General features: G+C 39.6%; 1 protein-coding gene across 2 annotated transcripts in view; it reads right to left on the bottom strand.

Annotated features, from left to right (window-relative positions):
• LOC136855813 (RNA polymerase II-associated protein 3-like) overlaps positions 1-15,748 on the bottom strand; it is a 36,602-nt gene extending 20,854 nt beyond the window's left edge. Inside the window, exons 1-5 of one of the 2 annotated variants that reach the window (XM_067133169.1) lie at positions 15,505-15,748; positions 9,575-9,727; positions 7,607-7,756; positions 2,992-3,119; positions 2,627-2,759 (exon numbers count right to left, since the gene is read on the bottom strand). In XM_067133169.1, coding sequence (XP_066989270.1) covers positions 2,627-2,759; positions 2,992-3,119; positions 7,607-7,756; positions 9,575-9,727; positions 15,505-15,663 — 723 coding nt within the window. In that variant the 5' untranslated portion in view covers positions 15,664-15,748. The remainder of the gene's footprint in view (positions 1-2,626; positions 2,760-2,991; positions 3,120-7,606; positions 7,757-9,574; positions 9,728-15,504) is intronic. The other variant, XM_067133170.1, reaches the window with a different exon arrangement.
• Between the last annotated feature and the right edge of the window lie 4,772 nt (positions 15,749-20,520).

The raw sequence follows: 20,520 nt of genomic DNA, 5'->3' as shown, positions 1-20,520 counted from the left end.
TTTAAACAGTTTTTTCTCTTTTGATAGTTTTCGGCAGAGGTTCTAGATGGTGTTTTACGTATTTCTATTAACATAACAAAAACCTCTGAGTTATTAACTGTACGTAGACCTTCTACCAAACCTAGGATATTTGTGTGAATACTATTCACCAGGTTAGGATTATCTCCGGGTACATCTAAGTCATTGCTACCTATGAACAAGATAGTGATACTAGGCCCATAGGTGGTAAGTTCGGTTATCAGGCAGGTGTCAAAAGGTTGGTAGTAACCGCCCTGGTCTACCAAATGTCTTATATTCTAAGGGTTCCAATAATGCTGATCTACCACTATGAAAACAATTCTCCATATGGGTGACATGAGAATGTCCCACAATAGCTACTTTACGATTCATTATTAAATTGATGGAGAAATAATAATATACTAACAAAAGAGAAAATTTACATTAATTCAAAGTAAGGGAAAATAACAAAACCAAAATTAGGGCTTAAGGCAAGCAGGACCAGGCCTTACTAATTTAATTAAACATCATATTCAAAAAAAACTGTTTTAATTAAGCCTGAATACTCCCCTACCTACAAGTTGCACGAAAAAGGTAAATTTAATGTTTCTTGGGCACCTCACTAAGAAAAAAAAAAGAGTTAACCACGTCTGTTTATGTAGGCAAGATACACGCAAACTAATTTTAAGGAAAACGCGCTATAAGTGATACAACAAGGTTAGGAAGGCAGGCATAATTCAACAAAACATCAACATAACATAGTTAATAGCAAGAAAAACCAGCGAAATGTCCTATAGAATCACCAACGGTGCTAATCATTGACATGTGACTAAACCAAAGAATTACCACATGATCAATTTCAAAAATTAAGAAATACCGAAAATTATCACAAATTATTAATGATCCTGGTCACGGCACCATATATTGCTACTCATTAGGTCAAACGAGCGACAACACATAATGACTTCAGTCAATTACAGAAAATTATAAATTACCAGATTCGTTTAGAGAATTCAAGACCATTCTTCTCTACTTAAAGAATGCACTGCGTTGTGTTATAAAGATTTCCATAAAAGGACATACCATATTATATTATGTTTTACTCATAAATTATTACTTACTAATTTTATATGATGTTATTGACGCAATTGCCGGGTTTGGATTATGATAGGCACTGGTAAACCACGATACCACTAATATATATATTCAATTTACTCAGTCAAACAGGAATCCCACGCGTGAATATGCATATCCCCAGCGGCGTATCCCGATCAAGGCAAATCAAATATATGATACTTATCCAAACTTCGGCTGATTCATCCATCTACTTCATTAAACGCTGGGAAGGAACGACATGTTTAATCCAATCGAGCGAAATTCTGTTCACTAAATCCTCCAGCTACCTAACCACACATTACAAAGTTGAGGAACGAACTGACTGTGGTCCGCGTGTCCACCTCTCACTATGAAAATAATTCGTTCGCTCTCCCACCCATACCCACGACTTTGGCCTCGTCCGCTCACGATAAGAGTCAACAACAAGACGAACTAAGCCACCAAAACAACACGAACCGAACGAAACTATCAAACAATTTACATCGCATTGTTAACCAATTATACAAACTATTCGCAAGACAATATTCTTTGGTAACAACGCTTATTACAACAAAATAAATATAAATTAAACATTCATTTGTACACAAACCTGCACATCTCCACTTGACACCACGCGATATAAAAGAACACTTTCCATATACAACATAAACATATTCAATAACAATTGATTTTCCATGTCGTTATTGTAAGTAACGACAACTAATCTATTTACCTCACAGAGCATACAGTGTTTATACTGCATGCAGAATTTATTACATTTAACATGATTAAATTAATGATGCATTTTGGGTTACCATAAGAAAAATATAATAATTTGCTTTCCCTTACCAAGATTTTGAGTACTATCTCATGATTTTTATTTTGTGATTCAAGATTTATCAGAGTGAGGTCACTGGAAACACCTTCACTGGATATTTTTGGGTGGGATCTCTGCAGATGATAAGGATCAGCTGCATAGCAACTTTACATGTGATTTGAAATTGTTGAAAGAATTTGCAGTTACGTTATCAATTCAACACCTTGTTTCCATCTCCAATAAAGTCCATTAATCATGAGCACCTTATGCTCGTTGTCACAGTATCCCAGTTGCCTCTGAGCAGAAGCTGCAAGGATGAGAGATTGGGAAGGTGCTCTCAGTGAAATACTGCCAGTTTTATCTTTCCCAGCCTGAGAAGAACCCTAAAAGGGTTCAGAGGTCTGGTTAAACAAATCATTTTTAACTAACTAACTTGTTTGAACGAACGACTGAATGGCTCCGTGGGCATTGTTACTCGCAGTGCACAGAATGTCATAGTCATTCAACTGAGGTGAACAACAAGTACAGTACCGCCTTTTCTTTCAAAATTTGTACTGTCTACGACATACTGACACAAGCAGCTTTCTGACCTGCTCACAAGACTATTCCTGTATCACTAAAATTGTGGCACAATAGTGGGGACCATACTGATACAAAAACCATCATAATTATTAAAGCAATTTTGAATGCTCCAAAGGCAACTGGGTAGGTATTTACCTTACGGAAGTCTTCAGTTGCACGCTGTATCTTTCCTAGCTTTAGACGCGATGTACCCCGTCTCAAGTATGCTTTTATGTAGCTGGGATCTAGTTTAAGACACCGGCTACAATCCACTTCTGCTGCCTCATACCTGGAATCAAAAAAACTATACATGAAACCTACTCAGAAAAGAAAGAGTATATAATGACAGTGCTAAACTTGCAACAGGTTATGATCTCAACAACCAGTCCTGTCAAAAAAACCAATGTTAGGTCTGGGTGCTGCATCAGCAGAATTTATCGCCATGGGTTTTATAATTTATTACATTTATAAAAGTGATTATTTACACATTCTGTCAGAAATAATAAGCGTCACCCACTTACTTTTCTAGTTTTATGTACGCCATGGCTCGGTTCGCTGGCAAAATGGGATTTGTTGGGTCTAGCGCCATCCCCTGGGTATATTTAGCAACGGCATCTTCCAGGCGGCTGTCACTATAATGTTTATTACCCTACAGGAGACGGGAAAAGAAAATGACAGTACAGGCAGTTATCAGTGGGGTCGGTTATCGGCAATCTGGTTTTATGGGGCTTGTCTAGCAGCGAAAATTGGAAATTTTCAGCTGCGAAAATTGCAGATTTCAGGTTATCGGCAGCAATAATTGGGTACTGGCGCCGATACATAAGTAACAGAGGCGTCGATAACCAATCATCACAGCATCATAACGGAACCCCCACCGATAACCTGTACTGCATTCATAAAATTTAAATTAAACATAAAAATAGCTATGAGTAAAAAGCCACAACAATGTAAATGAGAAACTGTATTTTTCCAAATTACAAAAAGGGGTTAAAAAACAGGTGGAGTTTTCGACTGTTTGCACAAGGGTCCTCTTGAGTTGGCTGAAGAGGACCGCTGTGCAAACAGTCGAAAGCTCCCCATTTTTTTAGTCCCTTTTTGTACTTTGAAAAATACAGTCTCTCATTTACATTATTGTGCCTTTTAACTCATTATTTCTGGTCACAATATAGTGATGTACCATACATAAAAATAGCTACAGACAGTTCCCGGTTATTGGCGTGATGACAACTGAAAATCCCGATAACCGAAAATCAAAAATAACAGAGCTTATCAGCGCTGATAACCAGTTATCGACACCGATAACCAGAGATCGGTGCCGATAAGCCGAGATCAACGCATATTGGTGCAGAAAATCCAGTTGTCGTCGTCAATAGACAAGCGCCGTAAAACTGGATCGCCGGTATCCAAGGCCACCGATAAACTGGGACTGTCCATACAGCATTCCATTATGGTGCCTGCTTTTAATTATTTATTTTTTGTACAATACGGACCATCGACCACTAGTATATATGGTTAAAAAGGAGAGTGCGAATGCAAGAATTGCGAGAACGATAGAGGATTTGAATGAGTTTGGTTTTAAGGTAGAGTATGTACAAGGCAGACAGAATGTTGTTGCAGATGCTATGTTGCGTATGTGGACTGAACGAGATGATAGGGTTAGGAGCGACTGGGACCCGGACCAAGTACCTGTAGGATTTGTGGTAAAACAACAGTATGTAGGGGAGAATCGTGTGTGGGAATGTCTGTTTGGGGGGTTGAGTAATTTGGAAACAAATGGGTTGATTGACGGAGTACCTGCAAGCATGAATGAGTTACGTGAAAAGGTGATGAATGAAATGCCGGAAGGAGGAGTGCGTGAGGAAGGAAGGGAATTAGATGAGGAGGAAAAGTTAGTGAAAGTGTTGTTGGTAGTGGCTGAAATATTTAAAATTACAGTACGATTGTTCTTTGGATGGAATAGGCCGGTGGAGTATAAAGGAGGGGTGAATGAAAATGGTACGAATGTAATTTTAAATGTTCAATGTGGAAAAGATAATTGTAGCTGGCTGGTTAAGAAAGGTGATTGTGAGGAAAATGAGGGAATAAGGGGTACAGTTGAGAATATCGTTGAAGATGAATGCGATGAGGATGGTTGTGAGGAAGCTAAGAAGGTGAATGTAGCCGTGAGAGCGTGTATGCATGAAGCGAAAGGTAAATTAGTAACGAATGTAGCAGTGAATCAGAGTGAATATTGCAGTTTGGTAGATACGGGAGCACAAGTGTCGTTAGTGAGTAGTACAGTAGTTAGTGAATTGGAAAGGTGCGATTAGGATATAAAAAGAAAATCAACGAGTGTAAGGATACATGGTTTGTGACAAGGGAGTGTGTTAGTATGGGAGGAGGTGCAATTAAAAATTCAGTTAGGGGGATTTGAAATAATACATAATTTTGTAGTCATGGATGAGAATGATATGCCAACCTGTTTTTTATTAGGAATTGATTTTATGAGAATGCATGATATAAGTGTGGATGTTGGGAGGGGAATTTTAGGAAAGGGCGGCAGGGAAATAACGAAGGTTAAAGGAGGGGATGTGTCTAAAACTAGTTTTGTAGGTATGGTAGATATTGCAAGGAGTGAAAATGATTTGTTGAGTGAAGAGGAAATTAAGCAGATGCAAAATCAGTGCATGAGAATAAGTATGTTAAGAGAGTGTGTGTTAGAGGGTGTAAGGGTAGGAAGTTGGTCGTCTGAGTTAGAAGTCTATAAGCGAAGTGCTAAGAGATTTGTTTTATGTAAAGGTATAGTTTATTTTTTGCATCAGGAAGGAATATGGGATGGGGAAGTGTATGTGCCAGTGTTTTCGGAAGACGCAGCCGTGGGTATGTGTTTATTAGTGCATGATAGGTTTGGGCATCTGGGGAAAAATAAATTATGGGAATGTATGAGAGAGAGATTGTATGTGCCTGGATTGAATAAAATTTGTGCGGATGTAGCGATTACGTGTGCGGACTGTCAGAAGGGTAAGTATCAAAGTGTGCATGCGAATCCACCTGTGTTGCGATTGCAGATGAAAGAGTTATTTGAGATGGTTGTGATTGATTGTGTGTCGTTGCCTGTGACTGCTAGAGGACATGTGGGAATGGTTGTAATGGTAGATCATTTGAGTAAGTTTGCATATGCAGTAGCGAGGAACAAAAAGAGTGAGACCGGAGCGAGAATGGTGGGTCAAGTGATGTTGCCAATGTGTGTGTGCAAGCCGACGCGAATGTTGAGTGACAATGGGCCTGAATTTGTTGGATGGGAGTTTGAGCAAATGTTGCGTGATTGGGGCATAGAGCATGTGTACTCTACGCCGTATATGCCCAGTGCGAATGGATTGGCGGAGCGAACGGTGAGAACGTTGACGGAGATATTACGTATGATGAGTGAATGTGATAATGATTGGGATGTAAATGTTGTGCGAGCATTGTGGGTATACAACACCACCGTGCATAAGGGTATCGGTATGTCTCTGTGTAAATATGTATTAAATTTTGAAAAGCTAGTGAGACCGAGATTGGGTATATCTGAGAATGATAGGGAGGTATGGAAGAAGGCACATGAGAGGTTCGAAAGTTACAAGGTGGGCGAGAAAGTGTTGAAGGAAGTAATCGAGAAAGGGCGGTTGAATGTAAATAAAGTGCGTGAAAAATTTGAGGGTCCATATGAAGTGTTGGAAGTTGGTCCCAGCGGGCTTTGTTATGTTGTAGGGGAAGTATGTGTAGATGGTAGTGTGAGAGAAATACGAGCGCATCATAACCAATTGCGTAGATGGAAGGATGTACCGGAATATGTGAGAGAGAATGGGGTGTATAAATGGTTGAAATCGAATGTGGGTGAACCAAGTATGCATGAGAGCTTGTGCATGGAGGATCAGCAATTTGTTTTGATAGAGTATGGTAGAAAACGTAAGAAAGGGAAGAACGTAAGTGAACGGAATGATCATAAGTTGTGTGATAGGGGTGTGAGTGCCAAAGTGAAAATGAGTGATAAAGCGTGTAATACGGATGAATGGGATGGTATGAATAGGACGTATAGCATATGCGGGTTTGATATAACTGAGTTGACTGAACGTGTAGGGGTGAGTGAACGGTTGGAGGTGAGCGAAAGTGTAAGAGTAAGAGAGCGTAGCAGTAATATGCGAGTGATTGAAAGCATGAATGAATCGTTGCAAGAATTCGAAAGGTCAATGAGCGAATGGGATGGGTTAGTTGAAGAATTGGGGGAGGTATTTGGGAACGAGTTAGAGGGTATAGATGAGATTGTGGATGAAATTGAGTGGTAGTAGTGAAGAAGATAGTGTGAATCTGAGAGAGAATGGAGGAGAAAATGTGAATCTGAATGTTGCTGGAAGAGAAAGTGATTCTGAGAGAATGATTGCGTGCCCGCGAACGCGATCTAGAGGACCTGCTAGTGAGCATCCGTGGGTGTTGCGTAAGGCAATTTGAATGCAGTGTGAAAGGTGTTAGTTGGGAAATGCTAAAAAGGGGGAAGAATTATAGAGGGATGAATGAATTTGTTTGTATTTACCATTTCCCAATGTTTTGTGTGTGAGAGAGAGAGAGAGAGAGAGAGAGAGAGAGAGAGAGAGAGAGAGAGAGAGAGAGAGAGAGAGAGAAGAGAGAGAGAGAGAGAGAGAGAGAGAGAGAGAGAGAGAGAGAGAGAGTGTAATTGGTGGTTCGGTTGTTGGAGTCGTTTACGGCGCTGTCTGTCTGTGGAAATGTTAGGTAGATTTTGGTTTTGGGAGAGTCTTAGTAGTTGAGGTCCAACCTTGAAAGTGGACGGGGAGTTCGTCTGGTTTTTTTGTACTAACATTAATGGTTCATGTGTCTCTTCTTTTTTTTTGTTCGTTGTTGGTGGAGGGTCGGTTTTAAGTTTTGTTTTGTGGTTTTGTGTGCTGTGATTGGCGACCGTGGACCTTTGGTCCGTCTCCAGCAACCGAGGATCAGGGTGAGTGTTGTGTGTTGTTTTGCTTGTGGGTTGAAATTCTGCCACAATGCACTCTCAATTTTTGCCTATTTTTAGTTTAGAATAAATTATAAGCTTTGTACAGTATGTGGTCGATCCAACCTTAATGATGGAAATACAAACCTCAACAATATTGACAGTGGACTTACTTCATCTTTAAGTTTGACAGCTCTTTCCTTCTTACTAAGGCTGGGTGTTTTGTATGAACTCTGTGAGTTTGTTTCAGTAGTTTGGGATTCAGAGGTTTCTGATGACAATTCTTTGTCATCATCAGACGATGACGACTCAAGGGCTTTATCCTGCAAAAACCAATTTATAATGATAGCATCAGCAAAACTAACTAAAAATGCTGCACTGCAGTGCCTCCTAATTTCTATGTGACCGAAGGAGGATGATTTCACAACTGAGCAATTTCCTGACTTATTTATTACATTTTCTGAAGAAAAGCTTGTCAATTAATGCACTACACCAGGAACACTCAGGTCCCAAATGAAAACAGTAATTCACTTACATCAAATTAAAGAAAACAGAAAACTCAAATCTAAAGTATGCATCCCAAGGTACAGTTTCTGGCTCAAGGTATCATAAAGGAAATAATAACCAAAATCATGGTCTTTCCTGGTAGTTTCTTCTCGTGTGCATGACATTTCAGGGGAAATTCAAGTGTTTGCTGAATGTGTAATACAATATTCTACTTCCTTCCTCCCCAAGCATGAATCAGTGAGTGACCACACTCCTCCTAAAAATGGTCTAAAAATACTAAATCAATGATGGAGTCTGGATTGTTATTAAATAATGACGGTCCATTAGCTGAGCATAGTAAAGGGCAGTCAAATATTCTAGGTCACACAATGTACTTTATAAAGACTAGCCTGCAAACCCTTTACCTGGATCACAAACTGTTTTACACGACTGTTTAAGGTTTTAGGAACAGTAGTCGTGCATTCCAATTTATAACTAAATCTTTTATACTGGTGCTTTATATCTGACCTAAATACAAGATCCTGACCAAATTCTACCGCAATTAACTTCATTAAAAACATACGTCAGTCTTCAAAATTCTTATGAACCAGACACATCATTTTCATGCTCATAATAATACCTGTTCTTATTCTTGGATCCAGTTGTACCTCTGCCATTAATAATTTTATACAATCTTTTTCTTCATTCAGAATTGAACAGTCCAGTACATTTCCCTAGATCCTTTCAACACCTATTCAACTGGCAGTAACAGACAATTTAACTTAAACAATATAGAAGAAAACACAATCTCCTAATTTACCTTGATCTTTCCTTTTTTTGGCATTTAAAGAAAAATTGTGCTACTCCATAATTGCGCACGTCACTCACTCTCTGACTTTCCTCTCAGATCCAGGTCTACTGTCCTTTTAACAAGTAAACTCTTGGCCATCCTTTCTGTCACAGGACCATTTCACATTTCTTTAAAATAAAAACTGACATATCCTTACTTCCTTTCTACCGAGGCAATGAAGGACAATGATACTTTCCTAAAAGTTTTGATGTTTCAGAACACCTAGAATATTCTTTAAAAAAAAAAATTTTAAGTGCTGATTATATGTAACTAATTCTGCAAGGTAGAAGATAAATGGTAACCAGTTTTTTTTTGGATTTCATTCCATACACACTTAATGCAATGTAAAACAATGTGGTTGGAGAGATTCTTAACATATATATCAAATTAAAAAGGTATAAAATACTATGACTATATTCCAGATGTTCATATACACAAGAAAATTATCATCTTGCATAAACCCAAGGCAGGATCTAGCTGACCTACTGTGGCAGCAACAGGAGAAATGCTTCCACTGTGTTAATTACCATTCTTAGATTTACTGCACGCAATCTTTGAACTCTCTCTGCCTTTTCAGTATTGCTCACTTGACCAAACTGTTCCAAAGAGTGCGCTAACCTTACTCAAAACAGCGTACATCAACACCACCACAACTTAATAGCAATGTAGCCCCTTATGGGAGCTATAAGGGAGTGACTCTTCAGACGTCAAGCACCACGGGCTGACGTACTGGACTTTGCTATCAAATCAAAACATAGTTTTGTGTAACTTCAAGGAATTATCTGTGAATGTTATTATACCATACCACATCAAATCTGTCCCAGGCAGCGTAATCATAGGATGAGATCCTTTCTTTCTTTTTCATGTCGGGCTCTCTTTCCTCTTTCCTTTTCCTATTGTCAGTTACTATATTCCTGGTCGAGCCATCTGGTTTTCTGCAACGGACAGGAGGGAAGTCCTGAAAGGAAGGAAACATTATAAGCACAACACGCATGACTTTTTAGACCCCAGTTTAATGTAAGTACCCTTTTGGATATAACTGCATTCAACTGTGCAAGAGGTTGGGAACAAATTACCCAGTAGCAATCTCATCAAAACACAGTCACGCAGCACAGCCACAAGGTGATGTGATACTACTACCACAAGAGACACAATGAAACATTGTAATGCTCGCCACAAATTGCGAAAAATTCCACTTTGTTCCCTTTGTCCATGTAAAAGGTGCAATATTCTTTTCATTTACAACTACAGTTCTACCAATACTGTATTTCTCTAAAGGATCCCTAAATAACTTACCAAATACTTCAAATAAATTAAAGTCTATCATATAATATGGCTATAATTTTTCACCATTGTATTACAGTAAAGCTCCCGTTTTCGCTGGGGATGCGTACCACACCCCCCAGTGCATAGCTAAAATCCACAGATACTTAAAACCCCTCTAAAAACACTTATAACTGCCTACTTTGATAGTTCAAAACACAAAAAAACTCTAAAAATGCTTATACCTGAGTATTTTAACAATTTTATCACAAAAAGTGCATTTAGTCAAGAAAATCATATCAAAATACAGTAATTAGTGAATATTTCTCAGTGAAAAATACTGCGAATGGGGGGGAATTTTCTGTGAATAATGCATATATATGTTCCATACAGAAATCCGCGAATAGGCAAGTCCGCAAATCATGACACCGCGAATACGGGGGGTTTACTGCATTATTATTTCAGCAGATGAAACCTATTCACATGGAACAAACACACAGGGACCATTGACTTGAAATTCAAGCTCCCAAAGAATGTTGGTTTCAACCTGCCACCACAGACCCAACACCACAGCAGTAACTGATCATGATACAGGGCCAGTGATTTTTCATCACCGTGCGGAGACGCGAACCCGTGACATCTGAGTGGCATGCAATGACACTAACCACTATACCAGCTGTATGGTCCCCATCTGCAAGATTAATTACAGTATCACTAGTTCCCAAGTGCCCCTATTTGCTACCGAACTCCATGACCATGGTATAATACCACAAGTTAAAATTACTCTTTCAACTATCTAACTGCATGTTGCAATAGTAATTTATTTAATTCCCTTAGTGAAAACTGATGTATAGAGCGTTCCTAGCTGAAAAATACATGTTTCCCACATCAGTATTAAATAACATCTTTAAAAATAGCTGAAGTTTACTAGTACACAATGAATCCCATATTATAAACTACTACTAATCCCTTGTTTGTTTTTGAAGTCAAGGAATATACTTGTTTTGTAAATATTTTGTCAACACCCTAGCTAAAAAGTCATTTAAAATGGCAAATTTTTAAAATAATTTGTATTTTCCCTAACATACAAACTTGAAGTTCTTTACATAGGGATTTAGCTTGTGAATGCGAGCTGGAACGGCCATTTAACTTTGAGAGAAGGTCATTTACTATCGCCAGGTAGGGAGAAGCCCCACCACCTGCCGGTATGCACTCTATTTTGCCTTCCAGCCCAGGTGCCAGAGTGAAGGGTGGCTGAGGCGGGCCTTCAAAGTAAAGAAACTCAGGTTTGTATTTTAAGAAAAATACAAATTACTGTATTTTACAAAACTGCTATTCGTTTCTACGCAAATACAAACCACCTTTCTTTATGTAGGAGACTTACCCACTGGTGGGAGGAATCTAGGTACAGTACTCTCTCAACCAACTGGTTGATTCTACTCACCTGGGACCGCCTTCCTGGTCTGGAAGAGCAAAGGAGGGTATCACGTGCCTCTAGTGTGTTGAACATATGGGATGTTGCGACTGCCAGAATTCTGGGCATAAAGTAAGGATTTTGTCTTTATTACCTGGTGAAGGCTGAAAGAAACAGTATGTCTGATCCAATAAAACATGCTATTAAAACCAACAGGTTCGTTTCATTACCTCTCCCTCTCTCCCTTTGTCTGGAGAAATGAGGAACTTGCATCTGACCAACTAGAACTAAAAGATGATGGACATGCCCTGTTGAGTAACTCACCTGCAAAACTCTTCCGTCCAGCACATACCGCTTTGCAAACTGACTCTCTGCCCTAGACGACAAACAGAAGAGAAAAGGGAGGAGACCAGTTTCTCGCACACTCTCGCTTACCGAATACCTTAGATGAGATGCAACCTGCACCCTTAGGGGGCTGGGTGAACTATTTACAAAACTTGCTGGGCAACCACCACAGGACCCAAGGAAAATGCATACAAGGACTGGTGGACATTGTCCCGAAGGTAGAATGAGATGAATGTGGTCTGGCTTGTCTGCTACTATGTTCCGAGTACTCGGAATGCACCTGGCAGACAACTCTACTGAGTGAGCTGCCGCCCACTTGTGCACCTGCTTCGCCAACCAGTGTAGCAGGAGGGACATCGGTTCTCCTTGCTAGCTGACTTATGCCACTACTGTGGTGCTGTTGCTCATCAACACCAGAGAGTGCTGTCAGCAAGTGACTTGGCTGTTGCTCAGACAACCCAAAAGAGAATACTTAGAATTAGAAGCCCAACCAGCGCCCATAGTAGAATACACTCTTGCTCTCGTGCAACAGAGAAAAAACAAAATACCGAACTCAAAAGAGAACAATCCCAACTCGTACGGCATTAAACACCAACAAACCAAGGCAATAAATAACCTAAACACAGGAGACAAATAATAAGGAATAAAATTACTCATGGTAGGAAAAGTTTGCTCTTTAGTAAATAACTTAACAGCATCAGCAAAAGGCTGTAATAAACCAGCATATCCTACTTTATTAGGGCCCTTACGAATCTGAATATAATGGAGAAGGCTGGCCGTCACAAGCCCTAAGGGACTTCTCACGGACGGGTGAGCCAACCTTCTCTCTCTGCTTGCTAGCTTTGGAAGTAGAAGGGGAGGAGGTGACAGCACTTGAAGATGAAGATGAAGAAGATGAAGATGAAGACGACGATGATGACGAAGACTTCCTACACCACTTCTTCAACTTCTTCCAGCCAAGGCCGGCCTTGGACAGCAGGGTGTGGAGGAGGATGTCACCAAGAGAAGATGAAGTAGAGGGTAACACCTGTGGCCACACTACTGGAGGAGGCAAGTGCAGCGTTATCAGCAATGTAGCGGTGGCCCTTGAGCCGGTAGACACTGTAACCATGGAAGTTGTCGTGGTCACGGAGGAAGTGGTTACTAGAAGGCCCTTGGAGACCTTCAAGTGGGAGATCAATCCTCAAATACTTGGCTCCCCCAGGAGGCCTAGGGATGGCCATAACTCCCTAAGCCCCTCGGGCTCCACAGCACCTATAAGACAGGTCGGGTTAGGAGAAGCCCTCTCCCTTCGCCCCAGAGAGGAGTGTCCTTCCAAGTACATCTCCCCTCCGAGCAAAAGGAGACTGCTGGACATTAGTCAAACTTGTCATCCTTTCCCCTCCAATGGCTCTCTACTGACAAAGCAGTAGGAGACAGCGAAGGGGAAACCACTCCCTTAGGAGTGGCAACAGCAGGTGGAAGCTTGGCCGGGGGCAAGAAGGAACCAGAGGTAATCTTTGGTGTCAGTGGCGGAGTACTGCACTCTGATGGCACTGGAGAATGAAATACTGTACCAGGTCTAGGCCAGAGGCCACGCACTGGGACTAAATAGGTCATCTGGTGTGGTGATGAATGAATGAAAATCACCCACTGTTCATAAGGCCAGACTCGACACTCACTACAATGATACGCACAATGATTGTGGATCTATTTCAAGAGAGGAGAGGTGCCGATTGCAAAGCTTATCCTTACCTGGGCAATGCTTAATTATTAAAGGTTTCCTCTTCCCAGGCTGTTGCAAGTTAGGGGTTTGCATAATAAATTATTAGCACACAATCACAGACAAATATATATCAGAGAAAAAACAAAAGGCAAGCGAACGGCAGTCGGGCAGAGAAACGCAGAGACGCCTTTACACGACAGCAGCCAAAGCAAAGTGGAGTGCAGACTGACGTGTGGGTGGGGCTTCCCCCCCACCGTTGGTAGCTAACAACCTTGTTTGAGAGGTGTTTGAAAGTTAATGGCCATTCCAGCTCGAACTTGCATGCAAAATCCTATGTAAAGCCTACGTAAAGACTGAAGGTTTGTACTTGTTTAGGAACAAAGCCTAAATTAGTTGGGAATTACAAGAATATATTACCAAAACGACTGAAAAGTACTGGCCATTATTTTTTTCAGTTTCTTGTCAAAAAGGTTTTGGTAAAACTGAAGGTAATCCTACAGTTTTAGGAGTCCAAATTTGCTGCATTACCTAAAGTCAAGATGAGCACACAGATTTATCAAAAATATTTATTGAATCACGGAAAACAATGAAAAAATTAGCACTTTACCTGCTTACAGAAGCAGAGACTGTAAAAAAAAAAAAAAGGGAATGAAGGGCGAATGTAAATAAACAAAAACATGTCTTAGGGGATACGAACTCACAGGATTTTGAGACAATCGTAAATCTCTGCATCTGTTAGCAAATAAACTGGTAATTTTTTAGCAAATATATTTCTGCAGTAAAACTACGGAACAGCTCCAAACAGACTATTACCTTGGAAATTGATTTTTCCTATGCTTTCAGTGTTGCTGATGAAAGAGATGGTGTTGTTTATTGTAAGTCAATTATTATTAACCTCATATTTGTATCCAACATGGTTGGGGACCCTTTAGGAACACATCCGCGCATGTGCAAGTCATTAGGGAGCCATATGTTCAAGAAGGGATTGGCTAAGGATACCTATTATAGAAGGAATTATACTAACCTAACCTACCTAACCTAACCTAACCTAACCTAGTAGGCCGTGTAACTTAGGCCTCCCGGTGAAGTTAACTCCATTTTTTACCGAAAGTTCCCATATAACTGAGCATGTGCGACAGTATTCCAGGATGCCCAATATACAACATATCAGCTTTGATGTTAATTACAGGTTAATTACAGCTGACCAAGAAAAAATAACAGTAAATTCTTGATAAGCAACCAAAATACTATAGAGAAATAGATTTCCACAGTATACCCCAGGCTAAGTAACACGGCCGGCTAGGTCAGGTTAGGGTATGTTAGGTTAGTATAGTTCCTTTTATAATAGATTTCCTTATCCACTCCCTTCTTGAACATATGGCTCCCTAATGACTTTCATATTTGCGAACTGTTCCATATAGTCTGAGTGGAGCTATTACTTAGAAATACCGATTTACCAAAAATATATATCGAATCATGAAAGAGAGAGAAAAAATGAGCAGTTTATCTGCTTACAGAAGCAGAGATTGTAAAAAAAACAAATGAAGGGAATGAAGGGGGAATGTAAATAAACAAAAACATGTCTTAGGGGATACGCATCCATAGAATTTTTATTAGATCGTAAGTCTCCGTTTCTGTAAGCAGATAAACGGCTCGTTTTTCAGCAGATATACTTCTGCTTGCAGATGTCGAAAGAAGACTTAAACAAAAAAAACAAACACACAAAGGGAGCAGTGAATCTTGACCCCCTAAACCACAGAATTACCCTTCTGTTTCCGATTTAAAATAAGATACGTCGATCTCTTTTGTTTATGCTCGTGATATTTACCATCATTTGTTTACGTTTTACGTTCTCTCTCTCTCTCTCTCTCTCTCTTTACGTTCTCTCTCTCTCTCTTTTTACGTTCTCTCTCTCTCTCTCTTTACGTTCTCTCTCTCTCTCTTTTTACGTTCTCTCTCTTTCGCTCACACACACACAAAGGCCACAGGGGCTACGCTGTTGCCTAACCTGCGCCACCTCATTTCGGCCTTGGCCCTCCCGACACTCCTCCTTCTCCTTCACGTCCTTCTCCCACTTCCGAAGGTCGGCAATGAAATCTTGCACTTCTAACGAGTTCTCCTTTATCTCCTTCTGCAGCCTGATGGACGGTGCTAAGTTTTCGGACATATCTAACGGCGAAATACGACAAAGGTACCATACAAAATACGATTTTGGTACGGGTAGTGGTCGTGGTAATAGTAGTAGTAGTAGTAGTATCACCACCATGGAACGGCACTCCCTCCCATTCGTTCTAGATTGCTGCTGATTAATTGTCCTTTTTCGAGCTTATTTTGTGCATTCGGATTATTTCCTTCATTTATTATTTAAATTCATTCTTTGCTAACGTTTTCGTGTTAGGAAAATAATGCAAGCATAACTACGTACATAAGCAGGTGTGCTTGATTGGGGTTCCTGCGTGCGAAACGAACATTAGAGGATCCAGAAAAATATCGGGGGCGGGGGAGCACCAATTTACATATTATACATAACATATATATTTGTATATGTATATGGACACACATATATGTATTTATATATAATATATATGAGTATATGTGTATCTATGTATATATATACATATACGTATATAAATTTTTTTTTCATTTTTCCCCACATTTATATCTCTCACTTATTATCTAAATCTTCAATATTACTATTTTGTCATTATTTTTCATGGGGGCACGTACCAAGTGCATCCCCGCCCCTTCCGCTAGTGGAAATGAACCAATTCTGTCGTTTCCTCTTTTTAGTCCTGGAGCTGGGAGGCTCGTGTGTGACAAAAAGGTCCAGAAAGTTACTATCCATATTTTGATAGAGGGTCATGAGATACATCAATTGAGCAAGGGTAGACATTCTGGATCATGGCAGCAAGTGAGAAAATTAGGATTAAATGTGAAAGTCGGCACTTTGCAAAACCCGAATATTTGGGGTGGGGAAACTTAATTTGGCCTATCTTCCTTAGTTCTGCGTCTTTTCTATAAAATGACCACTCAAAATCAAGCTCGTGGAACAGGCTTTAAAATAAAACTAATTTTAGTTTCATTGGTTAGGTTTCAAGGTCATGAGGGGTCAAATTATGACGTCACAAGGGCGTAGCCCAAAATCCGGGACCCTGAAAACTAAAAACAACCTCAAATGATAATGAAAGGATATATATATAATTTATTCATATATTCTAAGACTGCAGTAGGTGGGTCAGTTTTTAGAACAACAAGTATCATGATATCCCCCCTATTAACCCCTTAGTAGCTATTTGAATTTCGGTCAAAATTTCAAATTTCACAAAAAAATCAATTTTTTTACAGAAGTTTACTAAACACATATGATCATGAATTTCGAAATATATGATAATTTCTTTCTTTTTTATGATCTTTTAGAAATTAGAAGACATATTTAAAGCTGCTGCTACCATTTTCTGAAGTAGGCCACACCCAAAACCTGATTAAAGAGTGAATGATCCGTTATTGCTCAATCCTCAGAAAATTTGCCTGGGAGATGTTTCTTTTCCAGATTCGCTCTGCTTTAGAAGATTATACCGCCATCTTTTGTTTGATTTTTAAACAAATTGAAAAGAAGTTGAACAAGAAACCACTTTTTCAATGTATTATCCTTCTTGCTGCATCAAAGAGTTGAAATATCATGTAAAGTTACTTGTTTCATATAATAGCATCGTATCCAGCATCTCACGGGTAAGACATTTTTTGCTTATTTTACATGTTCGACCTATAGTAGGCTATAAGGGGATTCATGTTTAAACATTTTTATTGCATCGCTATGTCAATGAATCTATGGAACACCTGCTGTGAACTTATTACACTGAGCTGCATCTCAACTCTGAATTTCGAGCCCCTGTCACCAAGGCATTGAATGGTATGGTGAATGATATAATCACTTACATCAAGGAAAATGAAAATCCTGTCACTAGTGCTCCCAACCAGAAGCTGCACAATATTTTGACACAGGAAGTGGCTACAGAAGACATTAAAAATGATCTGCTGCAGTTCCAGAACAACAGTGCAGAGCTCTACAGAACGTTTCGAACGGAAAGGTTCGTTTTAAAGTGTCGGTCTCTTTTTGACACCATTCACAGAAATAACTTGAAAACATTCAAAACTCTTCGCTTGAAAGACAAAACTGCTGAAATAAAGGCAAAAAATCAAAAGAAACAACTTGCTCAGGCTCAAAAGATTTTTGATATTGCAAGAGTAAGAGGCTATGATGTGGGGCATCTCTTGAAATATGACTTGATTGAAACCTCCTACCTTTTAATGATGATGGTCTCATGGTGAAACCAAACAAAAGTGAGCTCTGCACTGATCTGGAGACTAAACTAAAAGACAATGACTACCTCAGTTCTCCAAGGTGGACAGAAAATGGATCTGTCTATATTGTTGATGTAATGGCATGGCTTCGTCACTTGCGCACATCCTCACTTACTACATTTGCTGAACTCTGCATTTCATTTGTGGACATGGTGCATCGCATGGCTGTGAATGCTAAGAGGATTGACTATGTATTCGATACATACTTAGAAGATTCAGTAAAGGGGGGTGAAAGAGCCAGAAGAAGTGTCTGTGCCCCGATTGAAATCAACATCTTGAAGAAAGACACACCAATTCCTGTCTCCATGGATTCATTCTGAGCTTCCTCTAGCAACAAAATTAAGCTTCAACAGCTATTGAAAGACTTAATCTAAACAACCCTAAGTCTGGAGTAGACATTGTAGTTAGTGGCACGGGCATTGCAGGAAAATCCGACGTAGAGCCATGCATGGCCATCATTGACAACGCATTGCAAGCGGTGCGAGACTTAGACATCAACATTGAGGAAGCAGATGTGAGAATGATACCTCATCTGCTGCATGCTGTAGTTGATGGAGCCACCACGGCAGTAGTTCTTTCCAATGACACTGATGTGCTCGTTCTCTTACTGCATTATTGGAAAATGGTACATGGCCATGGATTACGAGAACTATGGATGCGAGTCGGCACAGGAAAATCAACAAGATACCTCCTGTCCATATTCTTGCAACAGAAATAGGAGAGCCCCTATGTAAAATTCTTCCTGCTCTTCATTGTCTGACCGGATGCGATGCAACCAGTAAATTCGGTACTAAATCAGCAGCACTGAAGGCAAACCCAGAGAACTATCTTAGTGACTTTGGCAAGGACATAACAAACATCAATATTCAACTAGCGGAGGAATATCTAGTACAGGTGATCAAACCAGGGTCATCGCTGAAGTCATTAGATGAACTAAGGTACCACCTCTACCATTTCAGCAAGAAAACTATCATTGACTTGCCTCCTACTAGTCAGGCCACTGAAGGACACATTCTTAGAGCTTTCTACAATACTTATCTTCAGTTGCATTGCCTTGATGGCCCAAACTTGGATGCTACACAGTTCGGTTACATTCAGGATGATGAACTGACGAAACCAAATCAGTATCAACAACTGCTCCCTGAAGACTTCCCAATGCCATGCAAATGCAAAATTTGTGCAACTAAGAGTTGTTCTTGTAGAAAAGACAATTATCCATGTTACCCTTACTGTAATTGCCAGGTTTCAGGCGTTTGTAGAAACACATCTCACTAGGTGCCCTTAGAAGGGTGTTTCTCGTCTTGACCTACACCAAGTCACAGCAACAGTCAATCAGATTGTTGGTTACAGTAAAAGCAGCTTTACATTTGTCCTCAAATTTCTAAGATAGGAAAAAAGAACGGAATTGCCAGATATTTTTAAATTTATGATCATATGGTGATGTTAACAAACTTCTGTAAAAAATCAGCTTTTTTGTGAATTGAAATTTTTACCAAATTTCAAATCGCTACTAAGGGGTTAATAAGAGGGATATATTGATACAATTTGTTTTAAAAACTGACCCTGCTACTGCAGTCTTAGAATATATGAATAAATCATATCCATGTCCTTTCGTTATTTTTTGAGGTTGTTTTTAGTTTTCAGGGTCCCGGATTTTGGGCTACGCCCTTGTGACGTCATAATTTGACCCCTCATGACCTTGAAACTTAACCAATGAAACTAAAATTAGTTTTATTTTAAAGCCTGTTCCATGAGCTTGATTTTGAGTGGTCATTTTATAGAAAAGACGCAGAACTAAGGAAGATAGGCCAAATTAAGTTTCCCCACCCCCAAATATTCGGGTTTTTGCAAAGTGCCGACTTTCACATTTAACCCTAATTTTTCTCACTTGCTGCCATGATCTAGAATGTCTACCCTTGCTCAACTGATGTATCTCATGACCCTCTATCAAAATATGGATAGTAACTTTCTGGACCTTTTTGTCACGCACAAGCCTCCCAGCTCCTGTACTATTTGCTAAAATTGGTTATGTCGTACATGAAAAAAACCAATTGTAGCAAATACGCCATTTATATATATAAATATATGCCATTTACAACTCAAGTCCCTGACCAAAGGGAAATTATACAGTTCATTCAAAATGCAGAAGCACAATGCAAGTCCATTGCTCTGATTTCTTATAAACGGGACTGATAGAATTGCTTGAAGGTAAAAGGATCAGAAAAAGTGTATTACCTTAGAGTCACATTCAACATTGTGGAATTTACCACGCAAAATAGGCCTACATACAGAGTTATAAGGATTATTAAGAATTGTATTTTACTTAAAAATTATTTATTATGAATTATTATTCAATTTTTATCTGAAATTACAATGCAGCAAAAAGAAATTTGCATATACCTCTTTTTAGTCACTGGAAATGATTTTTGTCACTAAATTTCTTTGATATGAAAAAGGGAAATAGGCCTATACTTTTACTTATTTTTCTCTAGCGGGCCACTTTCAAAATCAAATGGGCCACTTTTGGCCCATTTGCATGGGGTTGGACGGCCCTGGTGTAGAGCATAGTGATTGCGGGCTGCTTCCGGAGCAAGAGCCCGTGACATCACAAGGCTGCAGTCTTAATCTTAAACATCAAAGTGAGTTTATAAATTGAACCATT

This window comes from Macrobrachium rosenbergii, chromosome 33 (assembly GCF_040412425.1).
Source record: "Macrobrachium rosenbergii isolate ZJJX-2024 chromosome 33, ASM4041242v1, whole genome shotgun sequence".
NCBI classification, from domain to species: domain Eukaryota; kingdom Metazoa; phylum Arthropoda; class Malacostraca; order Decapoda; family Palaemonidae; genus Macrobrachium; species Macrobrachium rosenbergii.
This window is presented reverse-complemented; position numbering and strand designations above follow the sequence as displayed.